The following is a 322-nucleotide window of genomic DNA, read 5'->3' as shown; positions in this document are numbered from 1 at the left end:
TGCCGGCGCAGCTGGCGGGGATGCGCATGCGCGGCCGGTGGCACCGCTGTCAGTTCCGGCTGTTTGTTCGGGAAGTGGATCCGGGCCGGAGCTGCCGCGCCGCCCCCTCCTCCTCCTCCTCCTCCTCCTTCTCCTCCTCCTCCTCCTCCCCCCCGCTCCGTCGCCCGCGGCCGTTCCCGCCGCCCCGGCCATGGCCAGGGACTACGATCACCTCTTCAAGCTGCTCATCATCGGCGATAGCGGTGAGGGCGGGGGTAGGCCGCTGGCGGGGTGGCCGCCCCTCGAGCTGTGTGAGGGGCCTGAGGGCGGCGGCGGGGCCGGG

The 322-nt window shown here is 74.2% G+C and overlaps 1 protein-coding gene across 1 annotated transcript in view; it reads left to right on the top strand.

The window, feature by feature from the left end:
- Nucleotides 1-48: 48 nt before the first annotated feature.
- Nucleotides 49-322, top strand: part of RAB35 (RAB35, member RAS oncogene family) — a 15,963-nt gene continuing 15,689 nt past the window's right edge. Inside the window, exon 1 of the mRNA XM_010574532.1 lies at nt 49-242. Coding sequence (XP_010572834.1) covers nt 191-242 — 52 coding nt within the window. The 5' untranslated portion in view covers nt 49-190. The remainder of the gene's footprint in view (nt 243-322) is intronic.

This window comes from Haliaeetus leucocephalus, unplaced genomic scaffold, assembly GCF_000737465.1.
Source record: "Haliaeetus leucocephalus isolate CR32 unplaced genomic scaffold, Haliaeetus_leucocephalus-4.0 Scaffold13, whole genome shotgun sequence".
Lineage (NCBI taxonomy): Eukaryota > Metazoa > Chordata > Aves > Accipitriformes > Accipitridae > Haliaeetus > Haliaeetus leucocephalus.
This window is presented reverse-complemented; position numbering and strand designations above follow the sequence as displayed.